This window comes from Mus caroli, unplaced genomic scaffold (assembly GCF_978045245.1).
Source record: "Mus caroli unplaced genomic scaffold, Mus_caroli_1 scaffold_5, whole genome shotgun sequence".
NCBI lineage: Eukaryota > Metazoa > Chordata > Mammalia > Rodentia > Muridae > Mus > Mus caroli.
The window spans coordinates 55,479,322-55,506,958 of record NW_028227260.1 but is presented as its reverse complement, the minus strand read 5'-3'; the positions used below and the strand labels follow the sequence as shown (position 1 = coordinate 55,506,958).

Below are 27,637 nucleotides of genomic sequence, written 5' to 3'. Positions count from 1 at the left end.
TAATATTACTAGTTTGAAATGTAATTAATTCTTGATAGTATTTGAATTTCTCTGCTTATATATAGTTTTTTGTGAATGTATGAGTCTTTATTTTACACTTCCAGAAAGTGAATACCATAATCTTCTTACTATTTTATATGATTTAGTGCTCTTTTAGTGATTTTAGTGGTGGCAAAATAAAAAAAAAATCATAATTAACTGTGTTATATAGACTTTTGAAAATTTTCTTATACAGTATATTTTGCCTATGTGCTTTCCCCTTCCTAAACTCTTCCAAGATCTTCCCACCTTTCTGACAAGCCAGCTCGTGTTTTTTAACTCTCAAAACAGAACCAAACAAAACAACCCACCACCACCATCACCCCCACCAGGGGGTGAGCAGGGGCAGTGGGGAGGGAATAGTGGGGTTTCGGAGGGGAAACCAGGAAAGGGGATAACAGTTGAAATGTAAATTTAAAAAAATCTAATAAAAAAGAGTAAAATAATATTTAGCAGGTGATTTAGATTGCATAGAATTTATTCCTATTAGTAGCATATTATAACATTAATTTTTAGTTTAGTTATATATATACATTATATACTAAATTACATTTTAAGAAACTAAAAAATATAATAAATAGAATAATTTACTTGATTTATTTAGGATCAGATGGTTATAAGTTAAATAGATAGTTTAGAAGAAAGTGTCCTTAAGCCCTGCTCTTTTTAAAAGAAGTTTTTGATAATTCATGTATAAGGAAAATACCATTTTCTTCCCAAGTGACTATCATTGATGTTTTCCCAAAATACTATATGGTTAGCATTAAACAAGATTAGCATTAAACAATTTCTATTACATCGATGATCATATTGATTGTTTTGTATGACAACACAGTGAAGTAAGTCACATAAGCTTAATGTTTTGGTGACATGGAACTGAATTTAGGGCCTCATTCCTCCTCCACTGAACAATGTCCTCATCAATTTAGCCTTTAAACCATTGTCAAATATTTATTATATTGCATTTTCAACATGTCATGTACAAAAACTGCTTGTTTACACTCATGTATAAGTATACATGCTTTCCATCATTTGTTTCTTTATTTTCCTTGTAGTGTGTATTGTGATAAATTAAAGCTAAAAACCCAGTGTTTACAATGAATAATAAAATTGCATTTACTTCTGAAAAACTGTTGAGCAAAATCAAGGGGTCTATTTTCAATGTTTTGTTTCTCTACAGAGAACACATTGACACGTACTTATATGTAGATTTGCATATTGTGTTCAGCACATGAAACGTCTATACCACATAGTAATTGCAGAAAACAGAAATGCTATTTGATTTGTAGTCTTATATAATTTACAGAACAATTTTCTTATGTATAGTAATTGTTCTTATGCTACTACTATGACTCTATTCTATTATATTTTATTTATTAATTGTTTTTAGTTTCAGCACCAAGAGACTATTGAAAGAGGATACGAATTACTTTTCTATTTAAAATTTGTAAAGGCAAAGATGATTTAAATAATAAAGTCAAGGCTTTCAACATCTTTTTTGAGTTCTTTGTTCCTATTCACTAAATGCTCTGTAATTTGTATCTAAAGAATTTAAGACCTATTTAGTGTCTCATTGCTATTGATTTTTTTTCATTTTCATTTGTTCTGATTGTGGTGGGTAAATGGGGAGTGTGAGGTAATGGGGGCATGTTATTTGTCAGCATAGCCAAAATGTATTGTTTCCCACTACAAATGCACCTTCAGAAAGAACTGGGTGGTCTTTCAGTGACACTTGATGTGTTTTATTTTAAAGGAGGGCATTCAAACATACAAAGACATTCCTTAAGATGCGATCATTATACATCAACAGCCTAACAAATAAGCAGAGTAAAAGACCAAGAATCTCATATTAGATTTGAACAATAGGCAAGAAGTGGGGAAAAAGAAGGCCTAGTTGTCTTAGACAGATTTTCGGTGTGAAGATTGTTAAAATTTATTCTGTGTGAAAGACAAGTAATGTAAGGTTGAGAGACATAAGGAATGCATGATGTGATGGGTAGGAAGGATCTATCTGGAAGTCATATCTGGAGAGTAATACCGTTCTCTCTATTAACAAGTTTTTACTTTCACAACATGATCATGGGTGAGTTCTTTCTCTTTCCTTTTATTTTTCTTTCGATTTACAAAGAATTCTTTCCACAATTGGATGAATTTAAAAAAACAAGAAAACAAAAACAAACTAAACGATGGGAGGGATTTTCACCAAAAACATTTGAGATGACTTTTGGGGAATATTTAGGAAAAATCTGTGGTGGTAGTATTTTAGGGTGAAAAAGACAAACATTAGAGATGATGTCATATACATGGCCATTTTTTAATAAAGAAGCATTTACATATTACTAGAGAAGTAATCTAGCCATTATTATGAGATAAAGAGAAAAGAGCTATGCAGTAGAAAAGTGTCGACAATTTCTGCAAAGGAGAAAAAAAGTAGCAGTGTAGACAGACAGAAGGGCCAAGAAGAAATCAGTCTCCAGATCTGATCCTTCAGTAATAATCATAACTTTGTCAAAGTTTTAGCCAGAGCTTTGGATAAGCTTCTGGATACACATATAGTATTGGGAATTTTAATTGGAGACTTGGGTTTTTTTATTTTACTAAAACATTATTGTAGATATCTAAGATAGAACAAAATATTTATTTATTCTTACCAAGAGGAAATTACTTTGCATTTCATTGGGATCAAGAGATAAAGGCAAGAGTAAAATTTTAGATAAGCAAAAGGGATTGTTTAGAAAGCAAAAAAAAAAAAATGTTCAGAAATCAAAAAAATAGGAATGGAAGGAGCACAATATTCCTTAACAGTGGTAATTTCAGTTTCAGTCAATTCTCTAATCCCAAAATTTTAACCTTGCAAAGAAATAGTATTATTCATATAAGAAATTGTAATATAATGTTGGACAGTCTTGTTATCTCTGGGATGTTTTAATAGTAAGGTTTTGTCGTTTGTAAATAATGTCAGGCTAGTGATTACAACAAGCCCATAATTGTGCCCTAAAGGCACACAAAAAGTACCCATTGAACCTAGAGTAAGAAGGTAGAATTCGGGCTCTTTGCTTTCTTTATGTGACCAGTGTTAATATTAATACAATAATAATTATTATAAAAGAATCTAGAGAAGAATGAAGACAGCAATTTTCACTAGACAATTGTTCTTACACTTTGTATATATTTATAGAAATTTTCCAATCTGAAAGTTCAAAATAAAGCTAATTGTTTGGAGGAGAAGTGAAACTAAGAATGTTTTAAAAATAAAATTTAGCCTTAATTTTACCTACATGTGTGGCTTTTAAAAAAACCCTATCTACAGTTATATGATGATTACGCCTTTTTTTATATGATTCCACTTATATTATTATGTTTAGATCTAGTATATATGCATACATATGTGTATACAAAGTGTTACATTTATATATTATGACACATTTTATATTGATATATATCTACATATATATAATATTTGAATGTACCATTTAAAAGGGAGGATTAGCTTGACTTTAACATTATAAAATATGAACTGTAAAGAAGACAGGATAGATTTCTGAGTTTTTAAACCGTAAAGGTTGAAGAACATTTCATAGAAAATATACCAATTCAGTATACATATGAAGAGAGGATATCAATTACATTTCTTATAATATAAATATTGTGAGACACACACATTTCATGAGAAGAGAAACCTGCCAAAACGAATATCTGAGTTTCTTAGCTTTTCTACTTCATTTTTCTGTAGCAAGCAAAGAGATTAGGCCTCTACCACTTTTTTAGTTGGGAAAATATTTGAGTTGCTTTGGTCAGTCTTTTCTGAAAGATAGAAAGGATATGCTTCTTAGCTAAATATTGCTAACAGCTATTGCAGTAACTCTTTATGTTTTAGAAGGGAAAGACTATGCCTCAGGTGTGCTAATTCCTATCAATGCCAAAAACTTCTCAGAGGAATTTTAATTTGATATAAATGAATGTTAGGTAGGTTTCAACAATTCAAGAAGAAGGCAATTAACATATTTTGTGGCTAAAGTGGTCAGCTTATATAGCTTGGTGTTACAAATAAACATACTATGTTCTACAGGGAGAAAGCAATTTGCATATAGTCACACAGGCAGGTACTTGTTCCCTTTGAACAAGTAATTCAAAGTTGTAAGCCTTGTTCAACATCTTTTTCCTTTACCAGTGTTAGATGTTGTTAAAAGTAGACTTGTGCCATTATTTCATGAACTTCAAATATAATATTTATTGGTAATAAAATAACATGATTACAGAGATCCATGTTCCATTCTGCACTGTTTCCAGGGTATGTTTTTACTTATGATGATGCTAGCTTGAGACTTTCAGTGGAAAGGTTTTTTTTTCTTTTTTTCTTTTATCTTCACTTGCTTTTTGACAACATCCCCAGCCATCTCTTCCTCACCACATAGTCTTTCAATGCATTTTCTATACTTTGTCAGTTTTGTTTCGTAAAACATGGTTCTTTTTGAGTCTTTGTTCTTCAAAACTTACCTTTGAATATCCAAATCAAATTTACACTTAACAATTAAGATATTACTGACCACTTCAAGTAAAGATGATAACGTTCATCAGAAAATTCTTATAGAATTTATTTCACTAATCTATTCATTATTAATAGCATATCTTTGGGTGAATACTGTATGTCAAGAAATCAAGTAACAGTTGTTACTTTTGGTTCTTTATCTTTCTAGATTATAATATTCATGATGGTAGACACTGTGTTTGAAGATATTTATTTTCTTCATAGTTCATAGCACATAGCTATTTGAACATAGCTGATGATCAGTAAGTATTTGTACAATAAATATTGACTCTAGAAGAAGTTGTGACAGTGTGAGGCCTCTATGGTATCCATATGCAGACTGTGGCATATTGAGTATGTTAGAAGGATTTTCCTCAATTCTTAAAGAAGTTTATTCATTTTAAAACTTAAAAAATCACAAACTTTACCAAGGCTAATACTATTTCAGTCCTATTCACATAGATAAATGTCAATTAGAAGTACAAGAGCACATTACACACTAAAGCTTTGTTTATAAAAGCTCATTGATGATTCATACTCACATATGGTGAATTCTACAGTTGCATTATTTGATGTTTAGGCAATGCTCTATAAATGCAAAAGGAAGAACCAATACTATTTAGATATGAGATTGGTAAAATGTAAAGTAGCTCTGTCTAGTTTCTCAAAAGTTAATACTTTGTAATTTTAAGTGCCTGACTCTATTTTTTTAATTAGTAAAGAATATGCATTTTATTTATCTTTAAATAGTAGAGTGGTCCTTGTAAAGGATTAAGTCAGGGGATGAGCATAAAGGATTTAACAGACTTTCAAAACAGTAATCCTCTTTATTCGTACTCGGGCCCCCACCCTCAGCAGTACAAGTACAATCCTGTCCAGGATTCCTTTGCTTTGACCCTGCTTGGTTTTCTTTATCTGCAGCTTGACTAACCCAGAGAGGATTACCAGAATAATTAATTGGCAAACGAATTTATTTTCTTAGGAACCACTCAGTTGAGTATTAGACAAATAAGATAAATGTGAGAAGAAAGTCTAGTAATGAAATAATTCTGTGCTCATCAATAATCAATATATATTATTCTATTGAATTACATTTAGACATTTAGACTTAAAAGTTTTAGATGGGCTTTGATTTCAAAGACTATTCACTCAACTTGCAAAGAGTGATGGTTGTTATACAAATCATGTTCTGCAACAATTGATGTGCATAGCAAAAATAGATTCTTAAAATATGTTTTATGAAAATGATATTGAAGGTGATGAAGTGATGATCTTTAGTAATTTAAAGTGTTCCTCCACATGAGAATATTAATTTATTTAATTTGATAAGTATTTCTTGATGATTGTTAAAAGGTGACATCTGCCTTAGGTGTTAGGTATTATGTGATGATTAATAGTGAATGAAAAGCAAAATATGGTCTTTCATCAATTGATAGATTTTTCAAAGGGAAATATATTGAAAACAAAAATAATAATTGCACATCATGATGTTACATGATGAAGGATACACTTTAGTTATCAAACTCAAAGTTAAGTTTGGTTTTATAGTCCTCATATAGACACTATAATATTTATAAAGCAAACCAGTTTTCAGTTTCATATCATATTATGACCTTAGTACCAACTAAAAGTCAATTAAGCCGCATTTGTATCCAAATACCTAAAGGAATTGAATAGCTTTAAGTCAGCTGCTACAGAACACATTGAGATATAAAGTGCATGAATGAAGTTATGAGCCAAGTATGAAGAAAATCCCATATAAGATTCAAACAATGGTAATACAATAGCTAATGTGATCTGATCTCCACAGACAACTTTAAAAGATTTTTAATATATATTTCCTATTAATTTATCTTCTCTATCAATGAAAGTGGTTGGGATGGGAAGAAATTGCTTCATTCTATTTATTTACTATATTTTTCTGAGTAAAAATTAATATACTGTATTAGAGACACAAATGACAAAATTGGAAGACTTTAAGAAGCAGCCTATTTAAGCAGTTCCACCAAAATATAAATTTATTGTAAGTTGATAACTGTATCCCCCTTAAAAGCATAATGGCTATTTTCACTGGAATTTAAATATATACTTATTGTTTTAATTCAATATTATAATTTCTGTGAGCATAATCAAAGTTCTTTTTAGTGTCCTGGTTTGCTTCCTGGCTGTTGTGATAAAATGCTAACCAAAAAAACAACTTGTGGGAAGACATGGTTGGTGTGGCTTAATTGTTAAGAGTATTTAATGGAAGGATACGAAAGTAGTAACTAAGTGCAGGAATCTGGATGTAGGAATTGAGACAGAGATCACAGAGAAACAATACTTATTGGCTTGCTCAGTGGGTATTCTCAGTGTTGCACATCCTAGCAAATAGATAGTACTCTATGCAGTGGGCTGGGTTCTCCTATGCCAATAGAACACCCTCATATAGGCAGGGGGAGGGGGTTGGGATAGGGGGGTCCCGGAGGGGAAACCTGGAAGGGGATAACATTTGAAATGTAAATAAAAAAAATAACCAGTACCCCCCAGAGCTGTGTCTCTAGTTGTATATGTAGCAGAGGATGGCCTAGTGGGCCATCAGTGGGAGGAGAGGCCCTTGGTATTGTGAAGATCATATGCCCCAGTACAGGGGAATACCAGGGCCAGTAAGTAAGAGTGGGTGCGTTGGGGAGCAGGGTGGGGAGAGGGTATAGGGGGCTTTGGTGATAGCATTTGAAATGTAAATGAAGAAAATATATAATAAAAAGAAGAAAAAACCCAATAAAAGAAAAAAAAAAGAAATCAAGTAAATACCCTGGAAACATTCCCACAGGCCAATCTTATGAAAGCAATTCTTTTTTTTTAAAGTATAGAATAGAGTTTATTTAGGTCATGGGGAAGGGAGTTAAGAGGGTAGTTGAGGCAGAGAAAGGCAGAGAGAGGGAGAGAGTGGAGAAGCAGAGGCTAGGCATGGCCATGAGCACATAAAGAGAGGGTGTGAAGGGAATGGGGAGAGAAGGGGAGCAAGAGGACAAGAGGCAAGAGAGAGAGAGAGAGAGAGAGAGAGAGAGAGAGAGAGAGAGAGAGAGAGAGAGAGAGAGAGAGAGAGAGAGAGAGAAAGAGCATGAAAGCAATTCTTTAATTGATATTCCTTTTCCCAGATGTGTGTAAGTCTGTGCACCATTGACAGAATCTAATTATGATCTATGGAATCTGTCTTCATCTGAACAGCCTGCATTAAGTACACTTCTGTAGATGACAGTGGCAACTTCAAGGGTCAAAGGGGTGTCTTCCTTTATTACATAAAGATCATAGATTTTTTTTCTTTAATAGATAATCAATCTAGTACTTTTAAATGAATACCCCATCAATAATATACATATACTGGAATTTCCAGCAACTCTAAACTTCATATGAGGAAATTCTCTTATATTTGGGTATATCATACTTCAGAACTTTAAAATATTTTTTATACAACTCAAACTCAAATTTCTACTAATATTAGAAGGATAACATAAATTCTTTAGGAAGTCCTGGTAGTAGATCATGGGTTATTGTAGGGAACAACATAATGCTGCGTATTGTTTGTTTATTTATCATTGACTGATTTAAAAAATTCCTTGTTAAAACATAACCTTAAAATTCAAATCTTATATAACTCAGCTCTTTATAATATAGTCAAAATATATTTCCCAAACTGGGTTTGTCACTTTACTGACAGTACAGAATTAGCAAGAGAATCCCCAATCTGGTCTCTTCTACTTTTTACTTACTCATGTAATGTTTGTTCTCTATATTATATGACCTGAAGATAAAATACATTTCATAGTTTTGAGCAGGAAAAATTTAAATACAACAAATTTAGAATTAGCAGTCATTATGAATTAGATTAGTAGATTTCTAATACTGACTTATTCTCTGACCTAGGCCAAATAATCTCAGAGACTAATTTCTCCATGACTTATATGGTGATGGTACTGAGGTAGTTCATACACTAAAGTTACCCTACTTATCCAAACATATTGTATAGGAAGAATTACATTAATTAAAGGGATGGAAGGAATGGTTTCTTTTTGTCTTTCGTTTCACTACACACCAAAAGTTTTACTAAACTTTAGAAGCCTGAAGTAGTTAATCCAGAAAAGTTAATTTTACCTTTAAAATATTATTAGGTACTTTTCACTGTTTGAAGTACTCGAAAGGAATAGCTTCCTTAATTACACCTCTGAGGTTGGACTCAAATTTATATTAGTATCTTCAGTTTATCCTCAAAATGATTAAGATACTTTAGCTAAGTGAAATTGAGTTTTTAAAGTATATGTTTTTGTTAATTATCTGAGACTTCCCTAAGACATATTTTTCATTGTATTCAGCACTCTTCCCATTGGTTCTCAGATCCACTCTACTTCTCTATTCTTCAACCACATATACTCTTTTTGGAAAGTAATCCATAGAGTCCATTTTGTCCACTAGAGCATGGTAAACCTACCAGGGACCACACCCTTATAAAATTAAACTGGCTCCCCTTCCAACTATCAACTGTCCAGAGCTCCTCAGTTATGGATGGGAAGTAAAGAACTAGTTCTTCCATACTAGAATAGTGCCTGTCTTGATCATGGGTATGTAGATAAGCACAGATGTTGTGAGTTCAGAAGGGCAGTATTCCTATTACAATCACAAGACACTGATTTGTTTCAGTACCCTCTGACTTCTGGCTCTTCCAATTTTTCACACCTTCTTCTTACAGTTTTTCACTCCTTCTTCCTTAGTCTTTGCAGTTTAATCAGTTGTGAATTTCTGCATTAACTACTGCCCACTGCACAAAGAACCTTCTCTGACAAGTTGTGAGAGGTATGGATACAAAGATTAAAAATTTACAGGGATGTTTGCTACTGTGTCTTTTTAGCAGAATAGTAGTTGGTTTACCATTGGGACTTTTGAACTCCCCAAACATGGGTTCTTTTCCAGACTTACAGTATCAGGAAAGTGATTTTTCTGTGGTCTAAGTATTAGGTTTCAAGAAGGAGAATTTCATATCTTTGAGAGTTCTATGAAACTCAATCCAGTTAAATTTGGATATTTCACAGCCATCAGTGGCTTTAATTTTGTTGAGCTTTGCATTCACAGCCCCAAAGCTGGAATAATAAATGTATGAAAATTTATTAATCAGTAAGGTACAATGTAAAATGGTCTCAATTGCAATGAAAACGTGCTGCTCATTATTATTATTTTTTCTCTGATTGATATGCTAAAATTGCATTTACACTGTTGTAATGAAGTGCAGCAATGCTGATGGTTAGAGATGATCCATTACTATTATTACCACCAAATGTTAGGGACCTTTATTTTGAAAAGTTTTGTGTGTGTATATTATATATATATATATATATATATATATATATATATATATATATATATATATAATTTTGTTTGGCTTAGGGGTTTATTCTTTTTTTTTTTGAATTAGAATTTCATGTAATCCCTGATAATATTGAACTCATAGTAACTAAGTCCAAATTCTCCTACTTATTATACCCATGACAACAAGTGTGGACCATCATGTCTTTCCTGATAGAGGATTCAAACGACTATAATTTTACATATATTTTTGCATGTGGATTTTAGGACTTTATCCACGACTTTAATTTTTATGCTCAAACTCAGATATGTGGAAGTACAAGAAATTGAAGGTTTCCATAGAAAAGATGAATGGGGGACTTTATTAAATATTCTAGGACATCTGCAAGGAATCGAGATGATTTTATTTTTATTATGCATTATTCTATACTCAGCTGGTAATATTAGTAGCATCATAATGTTTAATCAATTAAATGTCTTAGTATTTTATTATTTTTAACATTAAGTAAATCTACAGTGAATTATTTGATATCATAATAGGAGAGAATTAAAGTTAAGCATGATGGCACATGTCTATTATCATAGCCCTTGAGGAGTATAGGCAGAAAGATCACAAGTTATGCTATATAGCATAATACTGCTTTAAAAATTCAGATTATAGAAATAAAACATTATTTAGAATGCCAAGAATAATAATGATCTTTTTATACCGGTGAGTTCTACATGTATTGATTCAATGAACCATCATTTAAATATTTGGGAATGTTATGTATCCATATTAAACATATACACCCTTCCAATTATTTTTTGTTAATAAAATAGCAGAATTATCTCTTTCAGGCATTGTTTTGTATTGCATATTTTAAGTTATCCAGATACAATTTAATATACATGACACAGTGCTTATGCAAGTGATATACAAAGGCAAATTTAAAATTTTAAAGGATTTATGCATTCATATATTTTGATGTGTGGGTATTCTGGAATGAATTCCTTGTAGATACTAAAACATGGCTAGATAAGTGATTTAACTTGTAGACCTTAAGTATTTAGCACCAGTGCCAGTCTTATATATTACTATAAAATATGTCTTTTATATTTGGTAAATAAGAAAATTTCAAATATTGAAGTTAAATCTCAATTTTAGCTATTTAATAAAACAATTGAATCATGCACTTGTATATATTTAATACATAGGAATAGCCACACTCTTTTCAGAAGTAAGTACTTTTTTAATCTAGCTATGAGCCCTCTGTGATAAAAACTTAGTTTTGTACAGAAAAGAAAGACAGGTCATTGATTAAATAGAGAAAAGCCCCCGAATCTAGTGATAGATTGCCTATTGGTTTAAGGAAGTGTACAGTAACAGTTATTTGATACTTAGTGTATTCTATTTAAGAGAAGATCTTTTCAAAAAGTGAAGTGACAGAATAGAAAGATAGATACAAAGAGCTTACTTTATTCCTTTGTCTTCACCCTAGTAACCCTAGATATATGTTTGCATTTGTTATTTATTTATACACCCTTTCACAGATCTTTGAAATAAGGAAGCAGTAGCTAGAAAACAAAAACAAACAAACAAAAAACTCTGATATGTATTAAATAAGAAGGTCATTAGAAGAAAAAAGTGGCAATGAAAACAAGGCTTCTCTTTCATTTTAGTTTTGAGATGTATTTTTATTATGTTTCTCCTTTCCATTTTTTCCTTCCAAACCCTCCCATGTTCCCTTTCTCTATATCCTTCAAATTCATGGGCCCTCTTTCCTCCAATTTTTATCACATGTGAATTGTATAATAATATATACCCTCCAATATAACCTGGTGAATCCATCTAATGTTACTTGTATGTATATTTTCAAGGCTGTTTGGTATGATTGTGTGTGTATGTATGCACATGTGTGCGCATGAATGTTACCCTTGTGAGGATGATATAAAAAAGTTCAGTCTTACTCCAGAAATAATTATATAGATAATTATATAATTAACGGCTCCATGTTTAGAAAATATGTAAAATGTTTCATCTTCTGGTTGGTCATATAAAATAAGAAAAATCATAAGTCTCCCCCACCCCCAGAAAAGTGGTGGAATACCCAATGGGATAGGAAAGAAAGTTTTTAGAGAACGGGAAAAGATATCACATTGCTGAATCTTTTTTTTTTTTTTGGAATTGTTACGACCCAAGGCCATTTTCTTTAGCAGAAACCTTTAACTTGATTTCCTTTCCTTCAAATAATAGAGGAGAGCCCTAAACCATGTGACATGTTCACATTATACACAGTGGGAATTAGACCAGAAACAAAACAAAACTTCCAAATATTTAAAGCACGATCTAGAAGAAATCCAGGCTTTCCTATCTTCCTTGTGCTCTTCCCTTCTTGTGTTTTATTGTGTGTAAACTATCTAAAATTTCTGCACAATTTAAGAGATATTTTGTGAAATATAATAAAGCCTTGAATAATTGGAAGCTGACTAACTAAAATTCTCAATTAACCAGTTTTATTTATTTATTTTTTGCTACACTCTCCTTTTAGAAGGAAGAGGCAAATGACAAGGAAACAAGCTGTTAACAGGTATTTATGTATTTATTTTTTAAAAAATCAACTCCCTGGGAATGTCCTGGAGCTTTTACAGATTCAGCCCAATTTCCATAATCTTGTTCTCTATATTATACTTGTGAAGACAGGAAAGGGAAGCCATTAAAAATCTCAGCATCAAACCTGTAATTTTGCTTACTGATAAGAAAAAGTGAAATCCGGATGGTTAATTAGAACCGATCTATCCATCTGAAGTTTTTTGTCAGTTGTGGTTTCCATGATTTCACTATTTCCTATTAGTGATGATTTATATTTATAAATTGGGATTGGATCATAGGATTGCACAGAATAGTGATAGAGTACAAAGTAACAAATGTCCTTCATGTGACTGAAAATAGAAGTTAGAGAAAAGTTAAAAGTGGATGGAGATTGAATGAGAGTCAGTGCCATAAAATGTATGTGTAAAATATTAGGATGGTAATTGAAGTGCCTACCTATGTTTTGACTGTGGAATTCTTAGGAAGGTACACTCACTTTTGCAGGGCAACACAGGTTAATAAGTGTGCTATAGCAATATTAGAAGATAACCTGAACTATTCTACCAGGCATGGGAATATGTTTGTATGATTAACAGTTCTTAAGTGCTTGAAATTCCTTCCTGTCTGATAAGAAATTAAAAAAAAAAACATTTAATTGACAAGATTTATTTGAAATTTCCTAAAACAGCTATGACAGTTTCATTTAAGTTGAAATCATCTGTAGCATGTTGGAGTCTCCCATGTTTTAGGGTTTAATGTAGGAAAGAGTAACAATGACAAAGTACGTTTTGATATTGCCCGGCAGTATTGTTTCTTCTTTACTTCCATGTGCACTGTTTAAGTGAAATCTCTTCTTTGATGAGGAGACCCTCCTTCCTTGTGGGCCCCATGTTTTCTATATGTGTTTTATAAGAAAAAGCATCCTAGGACATTGAGGGAGATATAGAAGACACTGGGTAATGTGCCCTATATTTTCAATACCGCTTTGATTGTTTTTCTAATATCTGGAAATTTTTCTGTACTAAAAATTCAATTTTCAATGCCATATATAAAAAATAATATCCACATGACTTGAAGCAGTGTGTGTACCTCCTTAAGTGCTAAACTTTGTTTTTGACTATGACATCCATGTAGAAAAGACTAGTACCAAAAAGACTTTAAAAATGAATAATTTCAGGAAGGGGATGAGATAAAGAATTTCAGAGGGGGAATCAGGAAAGGCGATAACATTTGACATGTAAGTAAAGAAAATATCCAACAAAAAAACGCCCAGAAGTACTGCATGTATTTTGTAGGTGATGTTTATTGTAAGAAAATTTCATTTTGTCTTCCTATAAAGACACGTTTACCTCCTAAGGTATTTAAAGGTAAATGTCTATGGGAAATGTAAAAGTAACACATTTCTGGTTATTAGCACAGAGAGTAACACACAGGCATTATATTGTCATTTGAGTAGTGTCTATGTTAAAGTACTTTTCTTTCAGCTATAATGAATTGAACTGTGTAATGTGAAAAAAATTTCTGTGAAAACACATGAAAGTAATGACATACAAAAGTGAATAATTTTAACTGAAAAAATGGATTAAATTTTTCATTTGGGTTTGTTTCTTGAAGGTTCTGACTTTAAATTACTGGGAGAGAACTTAGGCATGAAAATCACTTTCATCTTTCAGTTTCTGGTAACTTGGCATGCAAATCATTCCAAAATTTCTTAATTAAATTAATGATGGTATATAATGATATCATTTTATTTATGAATAACAAAGTATCCCATTTTGGATGTTTGTGATAAAATTTTACATTTACTGAAATCCGAGAAATATCTTGAATTGATTTTTGAAAGTGTATGTGTTGATTCAGCCATATAAACTATAGAGAAACTAAGAGGATCAAAACTAAAATGCTTATGGAAATGAGGATGGGAGTATAAATGAAAGAGCATAAGCAATATGGAATAGTAAGGAGTAGAGTGACCTAGAAAGTATACAATTTTACTAATGGTAGTGGATATTATTTACCCCAGCAGATTGCTACCATATAAGACTACATATAGGAGTCTATAATTTTATGTAACACTTTCCAACTATTAAAAGGTGCTTACAAATTCAATGTAAAAAGTGAAAAATTAGGATGTTGTCCATGGATTTTGCTAGCTGTTCTCTAATTTTAAATCCTCAATTACTTCACTTACCAAAGAAATCATAGTTTTACGCTATGTCCTAGTAGTGATGATAGAAAATTGATGTAAATAAATGGAGTGCTTGTCATATTTTCAACATAGTAACTATGTACTTTATGATATTTTCACTTTATAAATGTGGTCAATAGAGTTATTCTTCAAATAACTTGACAATTAAAATAAAATTATAGTTTTCTTACTTTCATGTTAATCAATCAAGTGCACTTTTGGTTCAGTCCTACCATTTCCAAAAGAGAATATTTAAGCAGTGTTCTGTCACCTAATATAATTGAGATTTCTTTTTGAAGCCCATTTGTTTTTTCTTTAATGGGACAAAAGACATGTGTATAACATATACTGTTTTATTGAAAATTGGCTTGCCTTTAAATAAATTCCCAATTCCAACTTGTAAAGTAGCTTTGTTTTTACAAATAGTTGAAAAAAGAAATATAAGACATCTAAGTAGTTAACACAACATAACTCTTGCTTGGCATTGAAAGAGAAAAAACAAAAGTCAGTCCTCGGAGATTTTATTTGATGGTAACTGACTACTGTGAAGGTTTGTTTGTTTGTCTGCCCTGCCCTAGACCTAAGCACATGACCCCACTGTGTGCTAGTGTTTTGACATCATACATTTCCTTCATCACTGGTCATCCAAACTCATATTTGTTTTAAAAGGAAACAATCAAATCTCATTCTTTTTAGGAAAAAAAAACAGTAAGAAAAGTATCAAAGTATACCTGGCAAGCTCTTATGATCTGCACCATAAATCCCCAATCAAGATATTAATAGTATCATTTCTCAGAGTACTTTACAAAGTAGAAAGAGGAAGAATAAGAATGTGCAATTTAAAGTTATTAGTACATGAGATAACATCAGTTTGATGATAGAAATGAAGACTTAATATAGTCACATATGGAAGATAAACAATTTTTAGATGTATAGGATCAACATATAGGATAATATGGAAACAATGCTTATTTATCTTTCTATCAAACATTGAACTATTGGACTACATGTAAGATGTTCTGTGATAGGATTCAATACATTTAAATATATTAACTAATTGGTCAAATAAAATTGTCAACTAATGTTTTATCAGATTTGACATAAACAAGATAAGTCAAAACAAAATTTTGAAGAATGGTTAAGAGTAATGGACTCTTTTGTCATAAAAATAATACATAACAAGTATCCAATGATCTAATGTGATTTTCTCTGTGTTAGTTCATCTTACCAGACTGGGAAGTAGGTGATATTAAAATCTTTATTTTACAGTGATGATGCTGAGGCCAGGAGAAGAATATATAACTTGTCTGAAAACATACCACCAATATTTTTCAGGGCCAGTATGTAAATGGTGTTAATTTTTAAAGTAAATGTACTTTTGACCTATATTTTGTAACCTGTGACTTTTGAAATTAGTCAAATTACAACATTATATCTATATGTATATCTATATGACTATACATATAAGCTCATATTTGTTACCCACAGAAAATAGTATCTCTATCTAGAAATCAGGTTTTGTGATATCACTTTAATTGTGTAAAATTAAGAGGAATAATTAAAATAAAGTTCAAATGGAGCAGGAAAAATGAGAAATACTAATTAAGACCCCATATTTTGGAAAAACTCCATTTGTCAAGCATTAATGCTATAAGTATCAAGAATCTCCGTTCTATATTTCTTTAGATTCAAAGTTGTCCTAAAGTTTATATGTGTCATTGCTTTTCATTTCAAACTATTATTGGTATTTATGCATATACAATATTATGTGGATAATGGGTGATATATTAAATAATATCTCAGTGTTATAAAGGACAAGACAGTGGTACAACACCATTTTGAGACTATGTTCAGGTTTTACCACTCTAAACATAATATTGCAATGCTTGAATAGAGTGAATTGCCAACCATTATTCTTTATGATTGTGTCTGCTTTCTTGCATGTTTATATTTGGAGAAGAAATTACTCAAATATTTTTTATTCTTCAAGTTATTTTAAGAGAATTCAGGTTGACTGCTCAGTAATTTAATTCACTGTTTCTTTTTAGATAAGGTAGTAATTGGATTTTGCATTCTGGAAAGACTTGATTAGAATGATTGGGATCTTTACCTAAGAATTAGTGCAGAACTATCAAGGTTTCCTACATTCAGTGTCCTAGAAAAAAAATCCATTTGAAAGTGTATAATATGGTAAGAGGCCAAACTAGAAAAGGGAAATAGTTAAAATTGATTTTATTTAATTTACCAGAGTTGCAAATTCATCAAATGTCCACAACCAGTAGCTATTCTCCCAGAAATATATCCTCTTGTAGAACAAAGTGCCTATTATTTTAAATGACCTCATTGTCTAAATGTCACAAGAATCCCAGAGAATCCTTTTGAGAGTTTTTACTCATTTAGACTTGATTGTGACCTAATTGAATGGCTCAGATTTAAGAACATTCATCCTGTTTTCAGTTAAAATCAATCCTAACAACCGTTATTATTATTATTTTTTTACTTTACTATTTGCACTAGTTTAGTAAAGAGAACTTATACGAGATGAATCTAGACTATTTTTGCTCAGCTCTTTTTTACACTATATGGTAGTTTAAACAAATTATCCAACTTTTAAATTAAGCAGTGGACCAATCACTAAAAACGTTGCATGTCAAAATTTGAGGTTAGAGTCACATAGGTCAGAAAATATTCAATATTTCATTTATTGAACAGACAGTTCATTAACAGGCAGAAAAGACAATTAAAAATATATATGTTCTTTCATTTAAAAATATTGTAGTTGCTCTTATTTGTTATAAAAACAGAAAACCAGAAAGTGTAAACTGTGTTGTGTTGTATTTATCAAGCACATTTCCAAAAACAATATAATATATTTGAGATATTGTTTCCTTATTTACAAAACCAATTGCAATCATTCCATGGCATTCATATTTGTAAGTCAAAAAACTTTGACAAGCAACATTTATTCTCTTCTTTACCACAAAACTTCTATATCGTGTACACTTCCATTTGTAACAGTAGCTTCAAATATATTTATGTTCTTTGCTATAGACAGTATTTATACAGTAACACATTAATATTAGTACAAAAAACGCTGGATTTCTTTTATTAAAAACTCAGTCTGAACCTTGAACAAGTCATTTACAAGTTGTTTCCTTGGGATTACCTACATTCTTGTCCATCTGACCTTGTAATTTTGCTCACAGTTGGAAATGTAATGCAGAGTGACTAAGATAATGTTGTTTACACAGACTTTAAGTGGAGTGACATTATAGTCAAGCAAGTGTCACATCACCCAAAGTGAAGGAAGACTTAATTACCATAATCCTGTGAATACTAAAATTTCTTTGCCATGTGTAGCATAATAATGTAATGTTCTGCGTGGTATATTTAATAATGCGAAGGGAAAAGGCACATTAGGCCACAGACTGTGATTCTTTAAAAGTAAACAGAGTAGAATTATAGAAAGACAGTAGAATTTTGAAGTAGGATTTTTGTCCTAATATTCAGGTGAAATTTTTCTTTCTTTCAAATCCTCAAGATTTGCCTAGTGATACGAAAATGAAAGGAGTGCTAAAATATCCATAAATCTAGACACCAGTGAGTAGCGTAAATTTCCTGGAGGGTGCAGGGTAGTGTTAACTAAATGACTAAGACAGGATAAAGAGGAAAGGCTGATAACAACCTATTATTGTGCAATGGGGAATATAATCATTAATTTACAAAGAGAGTGGTGACATTTTCTAAGATTGTATAGCCCCATTCTTAAAAGTTTGTCAGTGTAACTAATTAGTTGCTAAAATGGAGTTGATTCTAAGACTCAGCATGAATGCATTTAGAAAGGCAGGGCATTGTCCATAAATTGGTATGGTGTGTAATACATCTTGATGAATGGTGCAAAATAGTGTTAAGAAATGGGACTATTATGCAAAAATGGCCGTTCATTGGTTTGTAGTCCTTGAAGGAATTATGTTCCATGGCAACGTGCTCTAAATTCCTACAGATAAACATGAAGTGCCCCAAAGACATATCCTGTTTTCTGTCTTTGATAACACTCAGTTTTCAATACAATGAATTCATTCTCTGTAATCTTTTTCAGTGAATTATAACTATAAAACATACCATTACTATAGATTATTACTTGGATTTAATTGTTCTTAACTAATATATTGTTTTCAGTAATCAAAGTATAAAACCAATCAGCAGTAAAATGTAAAAGTAAGATTTAAAGGTCTTAGAAAGTTGATATATTACAAATGTATCTCTCAATCAATAGATTCTTGCTACTGGTGGGTTATTAACAATTCACCAATTATCATACTAGATCAGCTAATATGCACTGTGTTCCAGCATTTGTAAAAAAATACATGTAAAACCATATATGCAAATATCATACAGAATCACAAATATCAGCCTTGTTTTATAACTGGCAGAATGTGAAATGTCCATGAAACTTATTGTAAAATACGACAATATGTTATATAAAAACATATAGTTACTGTTAGATTTTCATCTAGATATTTTCAATTTATTAAGGATTCCCTTCACTTAGGTTTAGCTAAACAGCATGTTACTATTGGGAAACAGTGGACCAACAGATCTGAATTTCATGATGCTTTAAGAACAATTTATTTTAAGTTACAATGTTTATTTTATTAATAATTTTTACAAGTTCCCACTCAGTTTTCATATTGATTTAATTAACATGATATTTAAACAATTAATAAACAACACAATAGCATTTTTAACATGGATACCTGCTGATAAAGCATACAGTATTAGCAAAATGTTATTATAGCAGATGCTCGCTTAAACTGATCCTAATAAATTACATTATTATTTACTCATGAGTCATTATAGATTCATTGTTTTTTTTCCTCTTTAGAAAGGATTCTGGAAGTTAAATGAAGTTGAAATATAGGGAATTCGTATAAAAACAAATAAATACATGTTTCTCTACTGTAGTGTTTTGTAAGTCCATAATTCGTTTTACAAATTTTTCAGTTAGTATCAAACAAAACAAAACAAAACAAAACAAAACAAACAAAAAAAAAAACAGGAACCTAATACTTGTTGAACATTTTAAATGTATGGTATTTTTATTCACCACTTTTAGAACTGTTTATTTAAATCTTCCTCAATATTTTATTTACATTCCAAATGTTTCCCCCTTCCTGGTTCCCCCTCCCCGAGTTCTTCACCCCATCTCCCCTCCTCACCTCACAGCTGAAAGGGTGATCCCTTCTTTACCTGTTCAACCCTCCCCCCACCACCATCAATGAACATTTACTTTTTTTTTTTTTTTTTTTTTTTTTTTAGGGTTTGCCCTACTACCACCAGAGGTTGCCTGTTTCCATTCTTTATGTTGGCCCTCATGGCTTCAGTCCTGTTCCCCCCTAATACCTGATCAGGTTCCCTTTTTCCTTCCCTGTCCTCTCTCACACCCATGTCCCTCCCTCCCTCCCCCTTCCTGTGATTTCTTTCTTCTCCTCTGAAGTAGGATTGAGGCATCCTTACTTGGGCCTGCCCTTCTGCTTGTTAACCTTCTTGAGTTCTGAGGATTGTATCCTGGGTATTCTGTACTTTTTTGCCTAATACCCATTTATGAGTGAGTACATACCTTCATGTCCTCTTGGGTCTGAGTTACCTCACTCGGGATGATATTTTCTAGTTCCATCCATTTGCCTGCAAAACTCATGATGTCCTTGTTCTTCTTTTTTTTTTTTTAAACTAATTTTTGTTGGATATTTTCTTTGTTTGCATGTCAAATGTTATCAATTTCATGGTCATCCCGGAAACCTTCTATCCCGTCTCCCCTTCCCCTGCTTCTATGAGACTGTCTCCCCACACACCCATTCACTCCCTACTCCCTACTCTGGCATTCCACTACACTGGGGCATCCAGTCTTCACAGGACCAAGGGCCTTCCAGCCCATTGATGCCCAACAAGGTCATCCTCTGCTACATATGCAGCTGGAGCCATGGGTCACTGCATGTGTACTCTGATTGGAGGTTTAGTCCCTAGGAGCTCTGGGGGATCTGGTTGTTTGATATTGTTCTTCCTATGGATTCAAAATCCCTTCAGCTCCTTCAGTCTCTAACTCCTCCATTGGGTACCCTGTGCTCAGTCCAATGGTAAGTTGCAAGCACCTGCCTCTGTATATGTCAGGCTCTGGCAGGGCCTTTCAGGAGACAGCTATATCAGCTCCTGTCAGCAAGCACTTCTTGATATCCACAATAGTGTCTGTGTTTGGTGACTGTATATGAGATGAATCCCCAGGTGGGGCAGTCTCTGGATGGCCTTTCCTTCAGTCTCTGCTCCACACTTTGTAACTCTATTAAAAATGGGGTACAGAGTAAATAGAGAATTCTCAACGGAGGAATCTCGAATGGTCGAGAAGCACCTAAAGAAATGTTCAATATCCTTAGTCATCAGGGAAATGCAAATCAAAACAATCCTGAGATTCCACCTCACACCAGTCAGAATGGCTAAGATCAAAAACTCAGGTGACAGCAGATGTTGGCAAAGATGTGGAGAAAGAGGAGCACTCCTCCATTGTTGGTGGGATTACCAGTTGGTACAACCAATCTGGAAATCAGCCTGATGATTCCTCAGAAAATTGGACATAGTACTACCTGAGGACCTAGCTAGACCACTCCTGGGCATATACCTAAAAGATTCTCCAATATATAAGAAGGACACATGCTCCACTATGTTCACAGCAGATTTATTTATAATATCCAGAAGCTGGAAAGAACCCATATGTCCTTCAGCAGAGGATTAGTTACAGAAAATGTGGTACATTTACACAAAGGAGTACTACTCAGCTGCTAAAAACAATGACTTCATGAAATTCTTAGACAAATGGATTGAAATTGAAAATATCATCCTGAGTGATGTAACCTATTCACAAAAGAACATACATGGTATGTACTCACTGATAAGTGATATTAGCACAAAAGCTCAGAATACACAAGATACAATTCATAGACCTCATGAAGCTCTAGAAGAAGGAATTACCAATGTGCAGATGCTTCGGTTCTTCTTAAAAGGGGAAACAAAATACTCATGGGAGGAAATATGGAGACAAACTGTGGAGCAGTGATGTTCTCATTCTTAATGGATGAATAGTATTCCATTGTGTAAATGAACCATATTTTCTACACCCATTCTATTTTGTTTTGTTTTGTTTTGTTTTTCTTTTTTGTTGTTGTTTTGGTTTGGTTTTTGGTTTTTCGAGGCAGGGTTTCTCTGTATAGCCCTGGATGTCCTGGAACTCACTTTGTAGACCAGGCTGGCCTCGAACTCAAAAATCCACCTGCCTCTGCCTCCCAAGTGCTGGGATTAAAGGCATGTGCCACCACCACCTGGCCTATATCCATTCTTTGTTTGGTGGACATCTGTGTTGTTTCCAGTTTCTGGTTATAACAAATAAGGCTGCTATTAACATGGTGAAGCACATGTTCTTGTAGTGTGGTGGGGCATCATTTGGGTATATTCCCAGGAGCAGTATAGCTGGGTCTTTAGGTAGATCTATTTCCAACATTCTGAGTAACCTCCAGATTGCTTTCTGGAGTGGTTGTACCAGTTTGCCATCCCAACAACAGTGGAAGAGTGTTTCTCTTTCTCCACATCCTCACCAACATGTGCTTCTCAGCCACTGGAGATTCCTCTGTTATGAATTCTCTGTTTAGTTATATACCATTTATTGATTAGGTTGTTTGGGTATTTTGGAGGTTAGCTTCTTGAGTTCTTTATATATTTTGGATATAAGCCCTCTATCGGATTTGGAGTTAGTGAAGTTTTTTTTTTTTTTTCTTCCTAATCTGTAGATTGCCAATTTGTCTTATTGTCTATGTCCTTTGCCTTACAGAAGCTTTTCAGTTTCATAAGGTCTCATTTATCAATTCTTGATCTTAAAGACTGAGCCATTGGAGTTCTGTTTAGGAAATTTCCCTCTGTTACAATGAGTTCGAAGCTCTTTCCCACTTTCTCCTCCTCCTCCTCCTCCTCCTCCTCCTCTTCCTCCTCCTCCTCCTCCTCCTCCACCTCCGCCTCCTCCTCCTCCTCCTCCTCCTCCTCCTCCTTCTTCTTCTTCTTCTTCTTCTTCTTCTTCTTCTTCTTCTTCTTCTTCTTCTTCTTCTTCTTCTTCTTCTTCTTCTTCTTCTTCTTCTTTTTGGTTTTTTGAGACAGGGTTTCTCTGTGTAGCCCTGGCTGTCCTAGAACACCTAGAACCCATATGTCCTTCAGCAGAGGATTAGTTACAGAAAATGTGGTACATTTACACAAAGGAGTACTACTCAGCTGCTAAAAACAATGACTTCATGAAATTCTTAGACAAATGGATTGAAATTGAAAATATCATCCTGAGTGATGTAACCTATTCACAAAAGAACATACATGGTATGCACTCACTGATAAGTGATATTAGCACAAAAGCTCAGAATACACAAGATACAATTCATAGACCTCATGAAGCTCTAGAAGAAGGAATTACCAATGTGCAGATGCTTCGGTTCTTCTTAAAAGGGGAAACAAAATACTCATGGGAGGAATCCACCTGCTTCTGCCTCCCAAGTGCTGGGATTAAAGGCATGCACCACCACTGCCCGGCCCACTTTCTCTTCTGTTAGATTTAGTGTATCTGGTTTTATATTAAGGTTTTTTATGCAGTTTTTATCACTATTTTTAACCAATAAACATTTTTATAAATACTTTTATAGTGTTAATAGTCATGAATTTGTAGTTAGAAATCATGTGCTCAATCCTTTACTTTCCCATTAATTAGTCTTATGATCACAGATAGGACACTTGACACCCACAAGTCTCTACTCCATATAAGAGACCTAATATTAATTCTTGGAGGGAGAGTGTTGTAACAAGACAAACAAGCAAATGCAAAAGTTTGTAAAAACTCTGTGAAAATGTTCAGTAATTATTTTAGAACTGCCATGAATGTGGTAATGATGTTTTGACTTTGTTAGTGTATTTCCAGAATTTAGTGTATTTCATGCTGTTAATATTTAATAATCAATAAATACTGACAAATTGAATATATCATCACATTCTTTTCTTTTCTCCCCAAGTAAAGTATCATATGGTAGCTTATGATAACTTATAACATATTTTTGAAATAATATATCAAAATTGTCAAATGGTAGGAAGAATCATGTAGCCAAACTGACTGTTATGTATAGGCAAAAGGTACCTACTTTTTTTTTTAATTTTAGCTTTTGTTTTGCTGGGGTGTGCTTCTATTCAATGGCTGACTGCCTTCTGATTAGATTTCAATTTCTTTAAGATGACCAGATTTTCCTTTGAAATAAGGGTACTGGAGCTTTCACCTCCTCACTGTGGTGATGTGAAATCCCTGCTGCAGAGTCACTGAGCTAGTGCTAGAAGAAGAGGAGCACCTGTGAGCACAGGCTGTCAGAAGGCCCACAGAACCTTGGTTTGTTGAGGGTACAGCTGCTACACTGAGAAGTGGTTGGATGCACTTTGCCATTCCTTCTGCAACCACAGGAGACTGGCTAAAGGATCTCTACTTTTTTTTTTTTTTTTTTTTTTATGTGCATTGGTTAACAATAGTTAAGAGAAGGGTCCATTTTGGACTACTGAAGACTAACTGGCTCTGCAAGGAAAGTGGCATGGCAGACTCTGTTAGGTAAAAATATTTTGATGAGAAGAGTAGTGTGACCTCACAGTTTCCATTTTGTCTAAATCTCCATTCAATTATGTTTTCAGTAAGGGTTGCCAGAAGGAAGTGGGACTAGGTTGAAGATTTTCTTTTCCAAAAATCAACTGGAGTTATTATATTAAAATTTGACATGTTTCCAGACTTCCTAGAAATGCTAAGAGAACATCTGAAATCTACGAGGTCCCCATCCAGCTTCGGATATTGGAAAATCACTTAAACCAACTCTAGGCTTTAGGGTTTGTGAGACAGTGGGAAAGATCAGTTTCACAGGGTCTTTTTTTTTCTTTTGTTTTTTTGAGACAGGGTTTCTCTGGCTGTCTTGCAACTCACTCTGTAGACCAGGCTAACCTCGAACTCAGAAATCTGCCTGCCTCTGAGTGTTGGGATTAAAGGTGTGTACCACCACGCCTGTCAGGGTCTTTTCTTAACATGTAATAATAATGATGCATAGTTTGGTCTGTCTGATAATTCATGAACTCTAAAATTCAGAAAGAATGTTTGAGTTAAGCAAAACTTTCTGTGGATTAATGTTGCCCTGGTCATTTCTAAAAGGAGTTAATCAAAAATTTTCTGATGGCAGTTCAATCACATTTATAGTGTTGCTTTTATTTACACTATGGAATGAATAGTAGGGAATTCTCTTACCCATTTTTTGTTCTGTTCAAAAGAAAGTGTAGAATTTAATAATTGTAAAATATATGTAGTGGGTGGGAAAGAGAGAAGGGTTTAATATTAGATTATGTGTTCTATGACTGAATACTTGTATGCTTACTATTTTTCTCCCAGAAACCTCTACTTTCTCTCAAAACATGGACTGTCCATTTAGAATTATCAATTTATGATTTTACTGTATTAGCTATTTCAGCTTTTGTTCAAATATACAGGGTTGTTATTTAATTGAATGAGAAGACTCACGTATTTTGAGGAGAATGAAGCTAATTTGTTATGTAGAATCTAATCAATTTTTTTAAATGAACAATTACAGTGAGCTTTAAAACAGATCATTCAACTTTATTCTATAAATTACATTTAAGACACTTTTCTTGCATAAACATACTGAGTTTACCAAACTTTAACCAATAAATTCCAGCACTGCAAAATAATTAGTGAAATTAAGTTGAAAATGTAAACAAATAAAGTTATTACTCATTCTAAACCAAACTACAAATGTGGGAGAGTATTTTAAGTGATAAATTAAGCATGAACTGCTTGAATCTGTAAGCTGAACATGTTAGCAAATGGCTTGTGTTTGTAATTAGTATTTATGGCCACAGGAGAGTGCCTCTATTAAAAAGAGTGACAGGAAATTGATCAGTTTAGGTTGCCATAGAAACCAAAAATAGTTCCATTGCTTGTGTTGGGCTTAATCTATCAGGTTATATATCTACGCTTAGAAATATTTTTATTAACTGAAAAAATAAACTATTCAATAATGCAAAAGAGGTTAGGCTACTGAAATGACTAACAAAGTCCAGATGAACAACTTGACTACTTAATAACAAACTTAAGTGTTCTATGGTTGTCATGACATTTCTTCTACAAAGAAAATGATGTCTTCAAAAAAAAAAAATCTTAAAACTCGATGAAAATGCAAATCTCTTTATGACAGTATGTGGTTGTCACAATTATAATGAGAGACAATAATTGATGATTTATGAGATAGTACCATGGCAACAAAGTCTTTCATCATTGGCACCCCTTGGTCACTCTTTTTAAATAGATGCTTGTGAGTGACTCCGAAAAGTTTTCACCATGAAATACAAGATCTAGTCAGATATGAATCTTTTAGATCTAATTTACAACGCAGAGGAGGTGTTGACAACCTGGGAATCAACAACGTAAAAGCTGACAGTGCCTTATTAAGAAAAACTCCAATAAGTTAGTAAACATGTTTAGTAGCTGAAAATGGACAGACTTGACTTTGTTACTTAACCTTTCAAGCAAGTCTTTACTGCCTCACCTAAATTTGGAGAGCAAGCTGTTAGTCTTCTAAAGTTATGTTGTCTGGTAATAACCTTTTATAATAGATGAGAGGAGAGGACTCTTGCTTTGAATTCATATGAAATAACTTTTTAAAGCTTGACTTTAATATTTTTATTAATCTGGAATAAATGTGTTACTGGATATTTTATAATGGCTTTAGTATTTTGGTAGATCAAGAAATAATTTTTTGTCTTATTTACAGGTGATTATGCATCAGGATTAATCTGTAATATTCTGTTCCAGATTACTAGTCATATTGGAAAGCTGTGAACTTTCCATATCAATTTTAATGATAGTTCATAAAAATGAGATCTTTAACATTTTTATATTTAGGAAGATCCCTGAATTATTTAACTACTTGTGTAATTGAAAGAAAATATTAGCTAATGTTTTAAAGTCCTTTCCAGTGAAATATGACAAAGATTAATAAAGAGTTGTAGAATTAGCAACAATTGGAGATAATCTAATACACCAAAGGTATCAGATTTAAAGCCAAGAATATAATGGGAAAATAATATAAAACTAAATATAGGCTTGTGTTTGTAACATTCATAAATATGTAAAACATTTTCAGTCCTTATTGCTTTTATATGTCAAGAGTTTTACAGGATAAAATTCTGTAATACACATATCCTTCAGAAATTTATAGAAGCCAATAATACAAAATAGGATTTTTGGTTATTGCTTTTATTTATATATTTGTTGCAAAAGTTATGCAACTCTACTCAGCTTGAGGTGACATGACTCTGAGAGGTTTGTGATTTTTTTTTCCTCAACTAAAATGTAAGAAAATGGAATTTGTCCATAAACGTAATGACTTATCCCAGCTAATATGATAATATAAGTTAATTGTGATTCTGAATATTTTCCTTGATTGTTGAGATACTTCATTAAAATATGATTTTCTTGAAGGGAAACATACTATTTATTATTTATTTAAAAGGAGAGAATAATCTTCAGCATATATATATATATATATATATATCTGTGTGTGTGTAATGTATGTATACATTATTCCCAATGTTCTTTCCTTTCTTTCTTTCTTTCTTTCTTTCTTTCTTTCTTTCTTTCTTTCTTTCTTTCTTTCTTTCTTTCTTTCTTTCTTTCCTTCCTTCCTTCCTTCCTTCCTTCCTTCCTTCCTTCCTTCCTTTCTCTTTCTTTCTTTCCTCTTTCTTTCTTTCCTCTTTCTTTCTTTCTTTCTTTCTTTCTTTCTTTCTTTCTTTCTTTCTTTCTTTCTTTCTTTCTTTCTTTCTTTCTTCTACATTCCAAATGAAGCCCCCTCAATCCTCTCCT

General features: G+C 32.7%; 1 protein-coding gene across 1 annotated transcript in view; it reads left to right on the top strand.

Annotated features, from left to right (window-relative positions):
- The window catches only part of Dach2 (dachshund family transcription factor 2), a 526,586-nt gene that overhangs the window by 146,134 nt on the left and 352,815 nt on the right, over positions 1 to 27,637 (top strand). The window contains exon 2 of the mRNA XM_029473281.2: positions 12,436 to 12,474. Coding sequence (XP_029329141.2) covers positions 12,436 to 12,474 — 39 coding nt within the window. The remainder of the gene's footprint in view (positions 1 to 12,435; positions 12,475 to 27,637) is intronic.